The 17,139-nt window shown below is 38.6% G+C and overlaps 1 protein-coding gene across 2 annotated transcripts in view; it reads right to left on the reverse strand.

Moving 5' to 3' along the window:
* faf1 (Fas (TNFRSF6) associated factor 1) overlaps nt 1-17,139 on the reverse strand; it is a 415,349-nt gene that overhangs the window by 270,123 nt on the left and 128,087 nt on the right. For both annotated transcript variants that reach the window (XM_043699222.1, XM_043699221.1), the window contains exon 7: nt 9,790-9,895. In XM_043699222.1, the coding sequence (XP_043555157.1) occupies nt 9,790-9,895 (106 nt within the window). The remainder of the gene's footprint in view (nt 1-9,789; nt 9,896-17,139) is intronic.

Consider the following 17,139-nt stretch of genomic DNA (forward strand, 5'->3'; position numbering starts at 1 on the left):
CATGTTGAAAGACGATGGATTTTAAGATTTTTGTACAAACCTAAATTTTATGAGCAAACATATGGCAAATAAAACATAATGCGAGAAAATGCAAAATTGCGCTTTTTGTCAGAAAGAATAAAAGTGAAGCACATTATCTGAATGGTCAAAGATTGCAATGCTCGGAGATGCAAAGACATCTTGGAATTCTAACACATCAATCCCAAAAGGGCAGTTTGAAAGTATAACAAATAATTGAGAAAACTAATAGAATATTATAATTTATTGCAAATAAAAAAGTTTGAGGTTATGCTTTGTTGTGGAGGATACCAATGTGAACCCATCTGGATTAGCATGTACTAAATGGTCTACTTTTTTCTTTGCATGTTCTTTTTCCAAACAGGAAAATAGAAATAGCATTTCATCAATATTCCTCAGAAAATCTTCAAAAGAAATTTGAAAAGAGATAAAACTGTCTATAACTCCTAAACTGTTGGCCAATCCCTATAAAGAAATTCCATACTGGTCACTCAAGCTTTGGACACCATCCCAAAAGCATGGACATTGAATGAAGTGATATCCCTCAGCTGTCTCGTATTTAAGCTGATGCCAATGAATAAGAGAGAGAGAGAGAGAGAGAGAGAGAGATAGAGCGAGAGAGAGTGTGAGAGCAAGAGAGACAGCGAGCGAGACAGACAGCGAGCGAGACAGACAGCGAGCGAGAGCTAGAGAAAGTGCGAGATAGAGAGAGACAGACCGAGAAAGAAAGAAAGAAAAAAAGAAAGTTTACAGCCCAGGAACATGCCCTTCGTCCCTCCAAGCCTGTGCCAATCCAAATCCACTGTCTAAACCTATTACCCAATTCCTAAGCATCTGTATCCCTCTGCTCCTCACCTACTCATGCATCTGTCCAGATGAACCTTAAATGAATCTACCATGCCTGCCTCTACTACCTCTGCTGACAACGTGTTCCAGGCACCTACCACCCTCTGTGTAAAGTACTTTCCACGTGTATCCCCCTTAAATCATTCTCCTCCCACCTTGAATGCGTGACCTCGTTATTGAATCCCTCACCCTGTCAATACCTTTCATGATTTTGTAGACCTCAGTCAGGTCATCCCTCAATCTCCTTTTTTCTCATGAAAACAATTCTAACCTACTCAATCTCTCTTCATAGCGAGCACCTTCCATACCAGGCAACATCCTCGCAAACCTTCTAAGCACCCACTCCAAAGCGTCCACATCCTTTTGGTAATGTGGCAACCAGAACTGTACACAGTATTCTAAATGCGGCCGAACCGAAGTCTTATACAATTTTAACATTATCTGCCAGCTCTTCATCTCATTACCTCGTCTGATGAAGGCAAGCATACCATATGCCGTCTTGACCACTCTATCCACCTGTGCAGCCACCTTCAGGATACAATGGACCTGAACTTCCAGATCTCTCTGCTCATCAACTTTTCCCAAGGCTCTTCCATTTAGTTATACTTTCTGATTTAGTCTCTCTTCGTATGTTTGCAAGCAATATGTGCTGCAAAGTATCCCAACCCATGTCTCAGAGTGTTTGAAATAAACCCTATTTCTTGCTTTACTTTACAACGATGGTGTTATGGTCTTTAGAATGTTAGGGTCCCCAGACTAGTGCAATATTTCACCACTGCTTAAAGAGGAGGAATAAACTGCTTATAGAGGTGATGAATATAGGGGGAGTGTTATGTTTTAAAAATCATAATCCATCCCTAACAGTATCAATATATCCATTGATTTAGTATGTTCGCAAATCTGTTAAGTATCCCAATGAACCTCACTGACCTCAATTACAGAATGCTTTCTTTGCTGATGCTGAATTATAATAGTAATTGTCCTGAACCCATTCTTCTATGTGCACTATTGTTAACTGCAGAAAAACTTACATGGAGACACCAATAGAATGTTACTATCTTTTACCCTTCACCTAAGAACAGCAATAGGACCTGATCTCTCGATTTCAGTTAAAATAAAAATCAATTTATTGGCATAGTCACTGAGCAAGCTATCTGAAGCAAATTCAAAAGCGAAACACCAGTAAAATAAAAGCAAAGTAGTGTGAATGCTACAGTCCTAAAATAAAAAGAAAGGGCTGCAGAAGCTCAGCAGGTCTGGCCGCATCTGTGAAGACAGAAACAAAGTTTGCTTTGTTGCGAACAGTCATATCAGATTTAAAATGACAGCTTTGATTTCCTCTCCAGAGGTGCTGTCGCACCTGCTCATTTTCTTCAGCTTCTTTTTCTTTACTTATGTCAATCAGATAGATATTGCTGTCGAGGTAAGCGACCAAATGTACCTCTTTTCTGCTTATCATTTCCATTTCTGAACAGGTCTTAGAGTACAGTAAATTAATGTTATGGTAACATTAATTTTGATAAGTAATGGAAATCTACTTCTCAGTTATTGGAGAATTTGCCACTAATGAATATGAATTTCAAATCATCAAAAGAAACAAAAGAACATCAAAAATGAAAAGGTTTGAAATTAATCCAATATTATTTTTTGTCTAGAGGACTGCTCAGTCATAAAACAAGCAGCAGTGGAAGCAGAATCCATAATAGCTTGCAGAGAGAATGTGGAATATACTTATATTAAAAACAAAATTCAAAGCTATGTAAAAACAAAATAAAGAAAATAGGAACAAAAATAGACATTGCTGGAAAACCTCAGCAGGTCTTTCATGTTTGGAAAGAATATCAGAGATAATGCTTCGGGGTCGAGTGACACTTCCTCAGAACATTAGCTCCAATTTCTCTCCACAGATTCTGCCAGACCTGCTGAGATCTTTCAGCAAGTTCTGCTGTTGCTTATAATTTACAGCATCCTTTGGTTTTTAAAGAAAATATGACTATGTAAATAGTTATTTCAGAAAGATAGTTCAGGAATGGCTGGTTTTCATGTTTCTTTGCCTTTGTTCATTCCTGCGATGAGGGTGTCACTGACTAGGCCAGCATTGATTGCCCATCCTTAAGTTAAGAGTCAACCACATTGTTGTGGGTCTGGAGTAACACGTAAGCCAGACCAGGCAGAGATGGCAGTTTCTTTTTCTAAAGGACATTTTTGGAAAAATCCATCTATTTCATCAATCGACAATGGATTCATAGTTATCACTAGACTCTTAATTCCAGGTATTTATTGAAATCAAATTCCCCCATCTGCCATGGTGAGATTCAAACCAAGATTCCCAGAACATTACCAGAGTCTCTAGATTAATTGTCTTGCAATAATACCACTAAGCCATTGCCTCCTTGTGAACTGCAAAAATCTATGATTCTAAATTCCAGTTCATAGATCACATCTTAATCAGCTGCATTGGCATGTCAATGAAATCAAGATATGAGTTTCAAATAAACCAACTGCCCTTATATGTATATGTTGCATGTACAATGCACTGTGACCACATTCAATCACTTGAGCGTAAGTTTCAGTACAGCTAAAATGACAAACCACAGTGAACTAAATTAATTGCTTTACTGTCTTTCACATACATTCTCACCATCGTTCACTGGTTGCCTATTTAAATTGCCAAATTTTTACCTTTAAAACTCTCTATCCATCGGATATCTGCTGTCTCTTCCAAAATTTAAATCCTTCAATCTCCCAAAAATGATTTCTTCCATAACTCTCACCATTGTTGGGTGAATCTTCCACAACGGAGCCTTTTTTCAGGAATAGCTCCAGAATCCACTCTGCCTCTTCAACTCTCTGCCATCCTTCATAAACCTTTGCAAAAAACATGCTGTCTCTCAAAGCCACAAGTACCTCTCAACTTCCCAATCATTTCAGTCTTCCATTACTCTGATTATCCTGAAAACATCTTCTAGCTTAAAACATATTAATTAAATTGACATATTTGTAATTCAACCCAAGAAATATATGCCATTGCACTTCTGTACAGCAATATGTAAGTAGGCATAATATAGATTCTGGCTACTGGATAATCACATAGTATGTCACCTCAATGATTTAGTAGACCCATCATAACCATTTCTGAGGAAACTGATAACCATCTCAAAACACCATACTGGGAAGAATATTCATGAAACAGGGAGAATAAGTTTACAAGTTCACACCTTCCAAAAGAACATTTTGAATTGGAAGCAATGTGAGCGATTTGTTAATTTTATCTAAATTGAGAAATTTAATATATTATTCATTAAAATTTATAGCTTTACTCATGAAAGGAATCAGACTGCTTTGTCTAATGACCTCTAAACAGGATACACTTCCATGAATCCTTATTACGTTTTAAAAGTGCACAAGCAGCCATCTATGCGGATAAAAGATCGCAGGATATTCAACAGACATTGTAACAAATCTAGGGATGCCTTCAGCTATGGTAGGAGCCTTGTGACGTAGAATCCAACCATTAGTAGCCATTTTGAGATTTAGAGCTTAGAAATGCATTGTGATGCCAAAATTTGTTTTGTTAAGTCACATGACTGACCTGTGCCATTTTTAGAAAGTCATTATTCAACATCATTCGCAAAACTGTCCACAAGTATTGTTATGATCTTATGAAGGTTTGCTCACTTGTTTGCAAAAGTTATCTTCTATGATTATAATAATAATTACGCAGAAAGTATTGGTGCAAATTGCACGTAAGATACTAGATATTGTGGGTCAACCTCCAGCAAATGAAAGGCAGCAGTTCAAGAAAGCAGCTCACCACCACCTTCTCAAGGGTGCAGAGGGATGGGCAATAAATGCTGGCCCAGCTAGCGATGTCCACATCCCATGAATGAATTATTAAAAAAAGACACAATATTGCCATTCCACAAAATGCATTGAATTTGCTCAAGACCAATACACAAACAACTGCTTGTATTTTAATTGATTCAAAGGCAGTGATGGACAGTGAAAGTAATATTGACATACTTTCTTCAATGGGTAAATTCTCTAAGATTGCAGGTTTATGAACATGGCCAAGTTAGTTTGTTGGAATGCTGCTCAGACCTGATTAGTTCTCAGTAGATAAGTTCATTATCAGGACTCTTCCATGTCACGAGAATCAGGATTAGAAGATTTGGAATTAAATTCCTTCTTAGTAGAGTTAGTGTGTCTGGAAATAACTTACATCATGAACTTTGTGACTGATAAAATGCACAAGGGTTCAGGAAAAGCTAAGAAAAGATTCTTGCAAGTGTTTAAAATAATTAAGGATTTAGATAGAAAAAAAAACAAAAATAATTTTGTCCAATGGATAATGGTTCACTATCCAGATGACACAGACTTAAGATGATTGATAAGGAACCCAAGATGACATGCAGAAACAGAAACAGGCTAGGATTTGGAATGCACATTCCAAAGTGATACTGAACAGACTGAAGAGGAGCTTTCAAAGGAGAACTAGTAAAAATACAACAAGAAGAAAATTTTGCTGAAATGTCGGCAAAGAGCAAAAACTAATTGAATTGCTTTCTGGAAGGGCCAGCATAGTCTTGTTGAGACAAATAGCAGCACCATTCTCCAATCAGGGATAGTGGAGGGAACTTGTGCCTGGAGTTAGAAGAGATAGGGGAGGTCCTTAATGAATACTCAGCTTTAGTATTCACTACTGAGACGTACTTTGACATTTGTGAAACAGGCTGACATGCTCGAACAGATTGATGTTAAGAAAGTGGATGTGCTGAAAATTTTGAAAGATGCAAGGATAGATAAGTCCCCTGGGCCAGATGGGATATACCCAAGGTTACTATGGGAAGTGAGGAAAGAGACTGCTACAACTTTGGTGATTATCTTTGCACCCTCACTGTCCACTGGAATAGTGCCAGATGATTGGAGGGTCGCAAATGTTATTCCCTTGTTTCAAGGGAGGGAATAGAATTAAGCCTGGAAATTACAGACTAGTCAGTCTTACATCTGTGACGGACAAATTATTAGACAGGGTTCTGAGAGACGGGATTTCTTATTACTCAGAAAACTGTAATTTGATAAAAGATAGTTTGCATGCTTTCAGAGGGGCAGGTCATGTCTCGCACGCCTTATTGAATTCATCAATGACAAAACACATTGATGAAGGTAGAGCAGTAGATGTGGTGTACGTGGATTTTAGGGCGCTTTTGACAACGTTCTCCATGGTAGGCTCATTCAGAAAGTGAGTTAACATGGGAAACAGGGATATTTGGCTGCCTGGATACAGAACTGGCTGGTTCATAGAAGACAGAGACTGTTCTGGAACCTCTGCTCTTTTTGGTTTTTATAGCTGAGTTGTACGAGGAAGTGGAAGGGTGGGTTAGTAAGTTTGCTGAAGGTTGTTGGAGGGCTGTTGTAGATTGCAACAGGACGTTGACAGGATGCAGAATTGGGCAGAGAAGTGGCAGATGGAGTTCAAACTGGAAAAGTGTGAAGTGATTCATTTTGGAAGGTTGAATTCGAATACAGGATTCTTAGCAGTGTAGAGAAACAGAAGGATCTTGGGGTCCATGTCCATAGATCCCTGAAAGTTGCAACCTAAGTTGATAAGATTGTCAAGAAGGTATACAGTGTGTTGGCTTTCACGAGCAGGGGATTGAGTTTAACAGATGCAAGGTTATGCTGCAGCTCTGGTTGGACCAGACTTGGAATATTGTGTTCAGTTCTGGTCGCCTCATTATAGGAAGGGCATGGAAGCTTCAGAGAGGTGCAGAGGAGATTTACCAGGATGCTGCATAGACTGGAGGGAATGTCTTATGAAGAAAGAGTGAGGGAGCTAGGGTTTTTCTCATTGGAGCGAAGAAGGATGAGAGATGACTTGATAAAGGTGTACACGATCATGAGAGGTAAAAATAGCATGAATCAGTCAGAGATCTTTCCCCAGGGCAGAAATGGTTATCACAAGGGGGCATAATTTTAAGGTGTTTGGACGAAGGTTATGGGGAGATGTCAGAGGTTGGTTCTTTAAACAGAGAGTGGTGGGTGCGTGAAATGCATTGCCAGTGGTAGTAGTAGAATCAGATACATTAGGGACATTTAAGTAACTCTTGGGTAGGCACATGGATGATAGTAAAATAAAGGATATGTAGGTTAGTTTGACCTTAGAGAAGGATAAAAGGTTGGCACAACATTGAGGGCTGAAAGGCCTGTACTGTTTTATGTTCCTTTGTTAAATTTAATGATTTCAGAAAAGATTTTTAAGTCTTGCAAGTTAGGCTAGACATCCATGATCATAAGTCAAAGACTATAAATGTGAATAGATAATACCAGTAAAATTCAGAGGAAAATTTCTCTTCCAAGATTGGTATTTGCGACGTATACTGATACACTATCCATACACTTATCTTTCTCCTCTCCATTCCCCTTTTCAGGGAAAACAATTGCCAGTAGATACTCCCAGAAAAACTCCTACGGTTTCACTTGATAGAAAGGTGAAGGAATTCCCTTACTGGAAAGCACAAGGTTTTGGTTAGATTTGCCTAAACAAAAATAAATTGAGTATCAAACCCTGAATGCAAAACAATGCTGTTCCTCTGTAGGATTTGTACAATAAATCTGGTTATCCACAACAGAGGGAATCTACTTGATCACAGCACTGAATTTTATTTGAAAATTGAATTGGTGTCTTAATAACTGAACTGCTTGCTTGTTCTTCTAAATGTACATCAAACAGCATTAACTGAGGCCAGTTGCAAATGCTTAGGAAAAAAAACTTTAAAAATCCGCTAGCTGCTTTAGATGCTGCATACAAACAGGAAAGCTGAAAATAATCAAAACTAACTCTCAGTTTTCGTGAGTCTGCTTCAATCCAACAATGAGAAACAGGACCACGATATTTAGCAGGATAGAAAACATCCTACGCTTTTATCAAATACAGGGATTGGACACAAAGTGTAGCAATGGCTCTCTAAATATTTAAGGACATTTTACATGGGTGCTAGACAATTGGGTTTCCAATAATCAGTGAAATGTGGTTCAAAATCTGTGTGGGGTGAATGCTACAAGCAGATGATGATATGACCTTGCTAGATTATTCAAAACTAACAATGGCCAAAATATTATGCCTGTGAATTTGGACAGAGTGAGTTTGGTAGAAAGAGTTCCCCAAGGTAGAAATTTAAAACCTTTACATTATTCTACTAAAGTATTGAAAAACCGCCTTACAGTCCTGCAGTGTTGCTAACGCACACTTCTTTATTCATTAAAATTACAGACCATTGCAAATGGTGGAATCTCAAACTTACAATCGAGATGGATCACTCTGTATCTGCACCAGCTCTCAAAGACTTATGCATTTACTTTTATTCTCTTGTCATTTGCCTATACTTTTATTTTACAAATGTTTATCCATTTCCTTTTCAAAAGCTGTTACCATCAACTCTGCTTCCACCACTGGTCATGACTCTATGTAAAAGCATTCTCCTCACCCATGTGATAATTCTTTTGGTGAGGGTCTTAAATTTTAAGATCATACTAGATGAATTGCTGCAAAACATGGCAACCATAGCATAAGCAAGGGAAGACTATAAAGGTTCTAGAAAGTAATGCATACATCTGGGGGCTGTTTGCACATTGATGTGGTCGAACAGAGAATGTTTTAACCTGAGCTGTCTGCTTTTATTTGGCTTCTGCAAAGAACTGCTATAGTGTCGTCAGTACAAAGGCAGGAAATCAACTGAAGAATAAGGGCAAGTACATAGGGGTCTTATGCCCTTTAATTATCCTGGACCGATAAAAATCAACTACCTGGGATATCTTACTAAAAGTGCCTACATACATGATACTTAGCGAGAACACAAAGAGGTTTGGTTTTACGTTTACTGTCACCAACATGGCTGACAGATGAATAATAACTTCAGTGAGGCATCAGTGTCTGGTCAGTATCCTAGAACCATAATGTAGGCAAAAGGTCAAAATCTTTGAAGTCGACAGAAAGCAGTGAAAACAAGCAAGAAAATAAATCTACTATGGTCTGTAAAATTGTCAAAGAGAGAATCGTCCTTTAGTTAAAAGGCCAATTTTCTGTTCAAAAGGTTGATGAGAAAGCATTAAAATTCCCAAATTCAAGCTTCTGGCTTCAATTTTTAACCGATTAGCCTTTTATGATAATTCATAGACAACTTGAATTCAATTTAATTTTAAGAGCATAAGACCAGTCCTTTCAAACACAGTTGATATAAAATGTGCTGCCCATTTTCATTTAAATCAAATATTTCATAGCATTTTAAATCAGCAGACATTTTGCAAAAAGTGATAAAATGAATTTACATTTCAGAAGAACAAAAAGGAATGCAAGATCTTACTACAGCTAACAGTTATCACCCAAAGCAAAGAGTCTCTATTCGGACATAATATTTGCAATAATCCAATTTTAAAATTAGCTGCTTCTCTGGCAGTACTCAAAATAGCAAAATAATTATTGAAAAAATCATAGCAATTTATTACCACGTATTTGAAAGCTTCTGGAAACTATAATTGATACAAATGCATCAATCCTCCTTCTGAGTGACACAGTCAGGTCTCACCTTGAACGACATACAGTAAAAGTATTGTTTGTCTTAACAATTCAGGCTATATTAATTGTATTAATTCCTGGAACTGCCAATCTTGCTGAATCTAACAAGTGTGAGGTTGACAACAACTGTGTAAAAACTACAACCCACATACTCCTTGTCTGGCCCCATAAAAATCTGTGACTATATATAATATAGTAAAATAAAATAGCCCGTCTTACGGCAGCTTTCAAACAAACAAACAAGAAATCAGAAGTTTACTCAATAATTAGCAAAATATTAGAACCTCTTTAGCAGAGCTTTGATGAGTGATAATGAGCTATTTGCACCTCCCAATTCCACTGTAACTCACCTCTTGTACAGTTTTGGTGCCCGGAAAGTTCAGGCTATAATCCCGTTGGGCTTCTCTATGCGTAATGATCAGCATGAAGTTTTGATTTAATGACTCCTGTAGGGCACTGAAAGAGTGGAGATAAAAACAACAGAATCAGGAGAACAGCGTGTTCAAGCTTGCTACCAGACTGACTGTATGAAGTCCCAAGAGTATGATGACTACCAGATGGGCAAGTCTTAACAAATTCAGTTGTAGACTGATCATAAAGCAAAACAGTATGTTGTGAATGACCAGAAGGGATAGAACTAGTTAGTTAATTTCCTCTTTACTTTTAAGAATAATCATTTACTTTATATACCAATTACATGGAAAGACACAGCACCCATTGAGTTAACTGTTTTTCAATTTAATAGTGATTTGCAAAACCATTCAAGTATTTCTCACTTTACACCAGCAATATGGTTAAATTATTTTATCAAATTAATAGTTCCCTTTTAAATACCAAACACATTTTTATGTGTCTATAATGAGTCTAAGACTATAATGTGTCACAAAATAAACTCTTCCAATTATGTATGCAACCTAAGATACAGGTACTGTACAAGGATCTCAGTTGTCGAGACAGCTGATTTTATGATGAAAGCTTTTAATAATGATGATGAACAACTTAGATAAAAGACAAAAAGTTACATCACACCTTTGATATTGTATGCGACAAATGAAATCACAATAACAAATGATTTTTAAAAATTAATTCCTCATGAAAGTATATACTTCTTATCCCTGTGCATTTCAATTCTGTATCACAGACATCCTAAAATCCAGAAAGATGGAACAGTTTGCTAACGCAGCAGCTTCCCTTCCTATGACTACATCTCTCCCTACCTCCCAGCTGCTGCTTCAAGCAAGTGGGTGGGGAGTTCAAAACTAGCCGACGTATTTTTAAGGTGAGAGGAAAAGGATTTTAAAAAGACATGAGGGCATCTTTATTATAAAGAGAGAGGTTTGAATGTGGCATGAACTGCCAGAGAAAACGGTGGGTGCAGGTAAAGTTACAATGTTTAAAAGACATTTGGATAAGTTCATGAACAGGAAAGGTATGGAGGAATATGGGCCAAGCACAGGCAGATGGGACTTGTTTAGTTTGGGAACATGGTCAGTTTGGAAAGGTTGGACCGAAGGGTCTGTTTCCATGCTGTTTGATTCTATAATGCAGTTTCTCTTTGCCAACCAACAGAAACTGCACAAAAGCAGAAACAATGGAAATTCAGATCCAGCGTTCCCACAAACAAAAAAAATTCAGACAGTGGGGAAATTGAATCATGTCATTTATTAGTAGTCTCATGAACAACATTATGCTAATTACAAGTATCACCGTTAAAAGTAAGAAAACTAAGCCATTTGCACAATTTTATTTTATGAACAGCATGAAGTCTAATCTATTTTAGTTTAAATTTTAGTCCCACAATTCCGATTTAACACATTTATATTTTCACTCCTATGACTTAGGAATGAATGAATTTGTATTGATATTTCTCTCCACCTATAATGGATTTCTTTTGAAAATCACAGTAACTTACAAATTAAATGCAAAGGCAAAATTACATCCAGGAAGGTCCTACAAATAACTGAATAATCCCATCATCTGATATTTGTTCGTATTCACGGAGGGAGGAACGTCATCTAGGACAACTGCAGAACTCCCAATTTCCTATGAACAGAACCAAAGAATCTTTCATGTCCACACAAAATAGTAGGGAGGGTCCTCAATTTCATACGCCATCTGAAATGCTCTTCAAATAATGCATCAATTCGCTAATATGGGTTACAAATACAACTGCTTTACTTTTTATAAGGAATAGAAAATCTTACATCAAAACCATCAAGTAACCATGAAAAACCAAATCATAATATCTTGCATAACGTTGAGGAAGTATGCTTGTATAACAACAAAATAAAATGTGTCAATGATATTGGTTTTACTCTGGAACACCCGTTAACTTCTCATCTTGGGTCACATGGACTGAAGTAAAACAAAGCTGTCTCACCATTGTCCCGCCAAGGCACAACACGATCAACAAGGGCAGCTGAAGTCAGGGAGCACATTGCTCACAAATCACACTCTCACTAGGAGAAGTCCTAACCACAGAAGAACTTGACATACCTTACCTTACCTTGAAAATAAAATTGCCAATTCAGCCAATTTTTCCATTTGTTTAAAATTTACGTAAGATGTGTGTACAATGCTCAATAAATTTGAATTCTCAAACAAATTAAATATAGAAAATCGATGTCACATTGAAAATATTTACACACTTTATGAATAACCAACATCATTTTGAATGAAAAGCTCTTACATATTATTGCAACATTCGGTTTTGTCTCCATTTTTCCACCACCCTCTTTCCAGTACACACACTTTACATTATTTTGATACAGACAATCCTAAGAGAGCATCAAATAATTTTAATATGCATTTATTAAAATACTATTCTGATTCACTTTGATTTTAGTCACACAAAGTACACATGAAGCAGGTGTTTTCTGAGAAAAGCAAATTTGATACGCCTTTGATGGTTCCAACAATTAATAAGTTATGGCACACAGTAAAGACATTCTTTTACTATGAGTACAATACTAGCTTATGCTAACAAAATCCAAGTTTACTGTAATTACTGCATATTTACATAAAGTAAAAAAATATTAAATCACTGTGAGCAAGTAATGTTTGATGTGGCTTGTACAGCTATATTGGGCAGATTGATGTTTAAAGGACAGACACGTGACAGACTGAAAATCCAGCAAATACGCTTTTGCTGAGGCTTTTGTGTTTATTTTGTATTTTATATTTGGTGATTTTAATATGCCATGGCATGCATTTCCAAACTTCAAATTATACTCTGAATTTAGTCGAAATTTCAAAGCTTAGCTTAGTTCTGTATGATGTCATTCCCCAGAGCCTGATCAAATTAATGATAAATAATGATGAACTACAAGATGAATTTTACATAATTAACGCTCTGTTACAAATGTTAATAAATGCCAAGTTACCCGAAGGTCTGCTCCAAACATATAGCTTTTCTCAACATCAGATTATTTTTTGAAGCAAGTGTCATCTTTTTCAATGTGAAAAAAAATTTATTTATCTGCTCTGCTCCAAAATCATGATGATCAGTTTGGGCACAATGAATTACTTCCTTACCATCATAGAACAGTTTATAAAACTTAAGTGACTCTGCTGTTCTTTGAATAATGTAGTTAATGAAGTTATGAAAATTAAAAGAGCGCTTGCAATTGTTTTCATACAAATGCTTATGGTAAGTCTCACTCAATTGCATTGTTATTCTTTCTATGCATAGAACATAGTAGCCACGATAATGTACTGATGACCACATATCTAACTTGTGCCTTTCATGCCATATCCACCGTAATCTGCCAAGCAGATCTCCCTCCTTCACTCAAAACTCTCCTGCTAAGTCCTGGGGATTACCTTAACCATAGCACTCTAAGTTTAGCAGTCCAAGCTTCCAATTTCCAGCTCTTCAGCTCAGTGCTCCCCTCCCTAACAACTTTTCACTTACCCACTCACAGTGCCATCCTAACTTAATGAAATTTACCACAAAAATGTCTGTTTTACAGAACTGTATCTAATATATCAATTTTTTTAATGTAATACATTACAATGAGTGGACTCTTTTCACCTAATTTGTTTCTTGAACATATGTAACTACTGAAGTCTAAAAGGAGAAATTGTCAAGTGTTAATTTTTAAAAGCATGAGTACAACCATAGAATCATACAGCACAGAAGAGGCATTTCAGCCCATACAGCTGCAACAACCGACCAATGCTATCCCTTTTTAGCACTTGGCCCATAATCTTCAATGTTAGAGATTTCAAATGCTTATCCATGTATTTTTTAAAAGATTATGTGGCTTCCTCTCTCTACCATTATGCCAGGCACTGCATTCCAGATGCCCAACAACACCTTAAAATTACACCCCCTCATTACTGACCCTTCAACTAAAGAAAACAGCTGGTTCCCATCCATCCTGTCCATGTCTCCTGTCTTACAACTCAATAAGATCTCCAGTCAGCCTTCACTCCTGTAAAGAAAACAACCACAGCGTATCCAGCTTCTATACATAGTTAAAATGTGCCAATCCAGGCAACATCCTGACAAATCTCCTTGAGTGCAATCACATGCTTTTGAGAGCTTTGACACTGAAACAACTTCATGGAATTCAGTATCCGATCACCAAGTCACCCATTATTCACACATGCACAGTACTTGACACTGGTCTGACTCCCTCAGAGCCAGCTCTCAAAGTGAACAGGACCTCAGACACTCCTGTTTATTTTTTTTTTATGGTGTGTGTGTGCAGGTGTGAGACACAGTGGAAGACACAAAGTGCACCAATCTTTATTCAATTTCCACCACCAGGAAGATAGGAAAACACCCGGGTGGCCAGTGACAAACACTGCCCTTCACATCAAAGGGCAGTGCTGTGTGATCAAAACAGTGAAGGGGAGGGTAGGGACGACACTCCTGTTTATATCTGTCAGCCAGGACTCCCTGATTGGAGCAGGCTAACATCCATAGTCAGGGAACTTAATCTATTAGAGACAAAAAAAACTGCAGATGCTGGAATCCAAAGTAGACAAACAGGAAGCAAGAACACAACAAGCCAGGTAGCATCATGAGGTGGAGAAGTCAACGTTTTGGGTCCTGAAGGGTTAATAGCCAAAACATTGACCTCTCCACCTCCTGATGCTGCCTGGCTTGCTGTGTTCTTCCAACCTCCAGTTTGTCTATTAACTCATATTTTATCAGGTCCACCTGGCTGACCTCATCACAGTCAGTGCAGATACATTAACTAAGTGTGGAATTTGAGTGCGAAGAAATTCACGACAGTGCTGGAAAACAAACTACTTTGGTCCTTTAAGAGAAGAAGCATTCTCAGACAGGAAGCATGAGGCAGCAAGACGAGAGAGCTGTGGTCAGCAGATAGGAGAGTGATTGGTCGCTGTATTGCAAAAATCACTTTCTTCTTTAAATATAGGATAATTGTTTAAACTCAGACGTGGAATAAACAAATTTATTGCTTTTATTCCAAAAATACAACACAAAATTGTAACGCCAGTTAGAAATATCACAACATAAACATGAAAGCAAATTTTCAAACTTTTTCCCAATATTATCAACTTAAAAACAGAAATTACTGGTGAAACTCAGCAGGGACAGCATGTGGGAGAAGAAAACAAAATTAACATTTCAAGTCCAGTGACTCTTCATCAGGTTCTCAGTCCGAGACTCGGAGGCATCAGCGAGGTAGGCCTGAAGTAACTGAAGGTGGCGGTGGAGTTGAGTTTGGGCTGTTGCAGTACCCAGCAGCATCAGTGCACTGGTGAGGTCCAGTGAGGATTCATAGCGGCAAGGGCATTGGTGGAGGCAGGATGGCGTCAAAGAGTGGCGGCTTTCATTCTCGTTGCAGCAAAGGGACTCATGCCTAGCCACTAGGCCCATGGTGCAGCACTTAACAAGGAGGACTGTAAAGCTGAATACGCTTTCTTTATTCTTTTGCTTTTATATGCCATGTTTTGTTTTATTTTTCTGTGTTTTAAGATGACACCAGAGTGGCAACATTATACAAAACGTTTCACTGCATTTAAGAAAATACATGTGAGAATAAATAAATCAAATTCTTTGACCCACCTTCTGATCATCTCACCTAATATTTTCTGCTGTGGCTCATGTCATTACATTACAGTGTGGAAACAGGCCCTTAGGCCCAACAAGTCCACACCGACCCACCGAAGCGCAACCCACCCATACTCCTTACCGAACACTACAGGCAATTTAGCATGGCCAATTCACCTGACCTGCACATCTTTGCTCTGTGGGAGGAAATGTTCCAGGGAGGCATCTAGAACATTATTTTTGTAAGTATAATTTGCCAAAGTAGCCCTCTTTGGAAGATGGTAGTGGCCCCATTGACTGAATTGCTGCAATCATTTGGGCATTGATACACTCAATAGCATTAAGTAGGGAATTCCAGAATGTTGACCAGCCATGATGTTGGAAGGGAGATATTTCCAAATTAGAATGCCAAAAGACTTGAGAAGGGAACTTGGACGTGTTGGTCTACCTATGGCATTGCAGCTTTTGCTCTCCTCAGATTGAGGTAGCATGGTAGGAATCTTCTACCAAACGACTATTGTGTAATTATTGGGCTGCATCCTGCAGATCTGATATATTGCACTCAAAATGTAGTGGTGTTGGAGACCATTAATATGAAGTCCCATGACTGCTGGATACCTTTGGACCCTGTCCAAGACTGCTGTGCTATCATATTGTTACATACTCAAGCAATACAGATGATGCCAAGGAATCAGGCGTTATTATGGAAGGACAGACTTAACAGTACCTTGCAGTTGCCTTGCTCTTATAGCTAAGTATCAGCTTGACAAAATCAATTAAACTTCCAGTCAATGGTGATCCCATGGGTGCAGATGATGGGGCTCTACCACCAGAGTTCAAAAACAGCCAACCTGTGTCTTGTTCAAGATGGTTATAAACAAGTCACTGGTCACCCTAGCCGTGGAAGCTGCAGTCCCAAAATCAGAGGTTGTTTAATTGAAATGCTCCAATTGTGCATAAGCATTAGCACCCAAACAACAATTTAATTTTTACATGAGAAGCCAAAATCAGCAGCCCCCTCCCCCACTGATGCGGCACGGTGGCACAGTGGTTAGCACTGCTGCCTCACAGCGCCAGAGACCCGGGTTCAATTCCCGCCTCAGGCGACTGACTGTGTGGAGTTTGCACATTCTCCCCGTGTCTGCGTGCATTTCCTCCGGGTGCTCCGGTTTCCTCCCACAATCCAAAGATGTGTAGGTCAGGTGAATTGGCCATGCTAAATTGCCCGTAGTATTAGGTAAGGGGTAAATGTAGGGGTATGGGTGGGTTGCGCTTCGGCGGGTCAGTGTGGACTTGTTGGGCCGAAGGGCCTGTTGCCATACTGTAATATAATCTAATCTAATCACTCCAACCTCTCACCCTCACAACGCGCAGCCCTCCAATCCCTCTGCTCCAATCCTGACCTCACCATCAAGCCAGCGGACAAAGGGGGCACAGTGGTCGTCTGGCGCACTGACCTCTACATCGCTGAAGCCAAACGCCAACTCGAGGACACCTCTTCCTACCGACCCCTTGACCATGACCCCACCCCCCATCACCAAACCATCATCTCCCAGACCATACAGAACCTCATCACCTCAGGAGATCTCCCACTCACAGCTTCCAACCTCATAGTCCGGGAACCCCACACTGCCCGGTTCTACCTCCTTCCCAAGAACCACAAGCCTGA

Source organism: Chiloscyllium plagiosum, chromosome 11 (genome assembly GCF_004010195.1).
Source record: "Chiloscyllium plagiosum isolate BGI_BamShark_2017 chromosome 11, ASM401019v2, whole genome shotgun sequence".
Classification (NCBI taxonomy): Eukaryota; Metazoa; Chordata; class Chondrichthyes; order Orectolobiformes; family Hemiscylliidae; genus Chiloscyllium; species Chiloscyllium plagiosum.